We start from the raw sequence: 707 nt of genomic DNA on the forward strand, positions 1-707 counted from the left end.
TACCCGAGTTAGAATGACACCCTTTCTACTGTTCCTTCTGTCCATAGCAACACAGGATGGACCTCCTTGCTCGGTTCCAGTGCGGCCTCTTGCAACTCCAGGTATTTGAGACAGAATATTTCACGAGAATATACGCGACATGCTTGGCAGTGTGATTTGCTAAACTAACGTTACACTCAACCACGAAGTGATCAACCCTGTGACGTTCAAGGAATCTGATCTCACCTTCAGCGGAATTGGTGGAGTCACAACAATTAGTTCACTTTCAAATTCGCGTCTGCCATGGCAAGCCACGACAACAAGGCAGCGGACTTGGAGGAACGCGTGTCCTACATCCATTCGGTCACGCCCAAAGACGTTGACGGGTACGCCGAAGCGAAATCTCCCAAGGACCTGGAAGAGGGGGCGTTGGCCGAAGGGGGGGCCCTGGACTTGTGGTCCCGCGAAGCGTTTGCGCTGTTCATGCAGTACGGCGCCATTGGAGTCATCTACGGCATGATCCCGTCGCTCAACTACCCCATCTTCAACATCTACCTCAACTTGGAGGGGTATCAAACGTCGTCGTACAAGGTGTTGATTGTGATCGGGTGGTCGTTCAAGGCCATCTTTGGCCTGTTGTCAGATTGCGTCCCCATCTATGGCTACCGTCGGAAGTCGTGGATGTTGATCGGGTGGACCATCACGATGATCTGTCTGAGTGTGATGGC

The 707-nt window shown here is 52.5% G+C and overlaps 1 protein-coding gene across 1 annotated transcript; it reads left to right on the forward strand.

The window, feature by feature from the left end:
* Positions 1–282: 282 nt before the first annotated feature.
* H257_19560 (hypothetical protein) lies at positions 283–697 on the forward strand (the record flags this gene model as incomplete). The annotated part of the gene is made up of 1 exon (XM_009848698.1): positions 283–697. A coding segment is annotated over one exon (414 nt), but the record flags the coding sequence as incomplete, so codon positions are not given.
* Positions 698–707: the final 10 nt, after the last annotated feature.

Source organism: Aphanomyces astaci (genome assembly GCF_000520075.1).
Source record: "Aphanomyces astaci strain APO3 unplaced genomic scaffold supercont1.791, whole genome shotgun sequence".
In the NCBI taxonomy this organism is placed as follows: Eukaryota; Oomycota; class Saprolegniomycetes; order Saprolegniales; family Verrucalvaceae; genus Aphanomyces; species Aphanomyces astaci.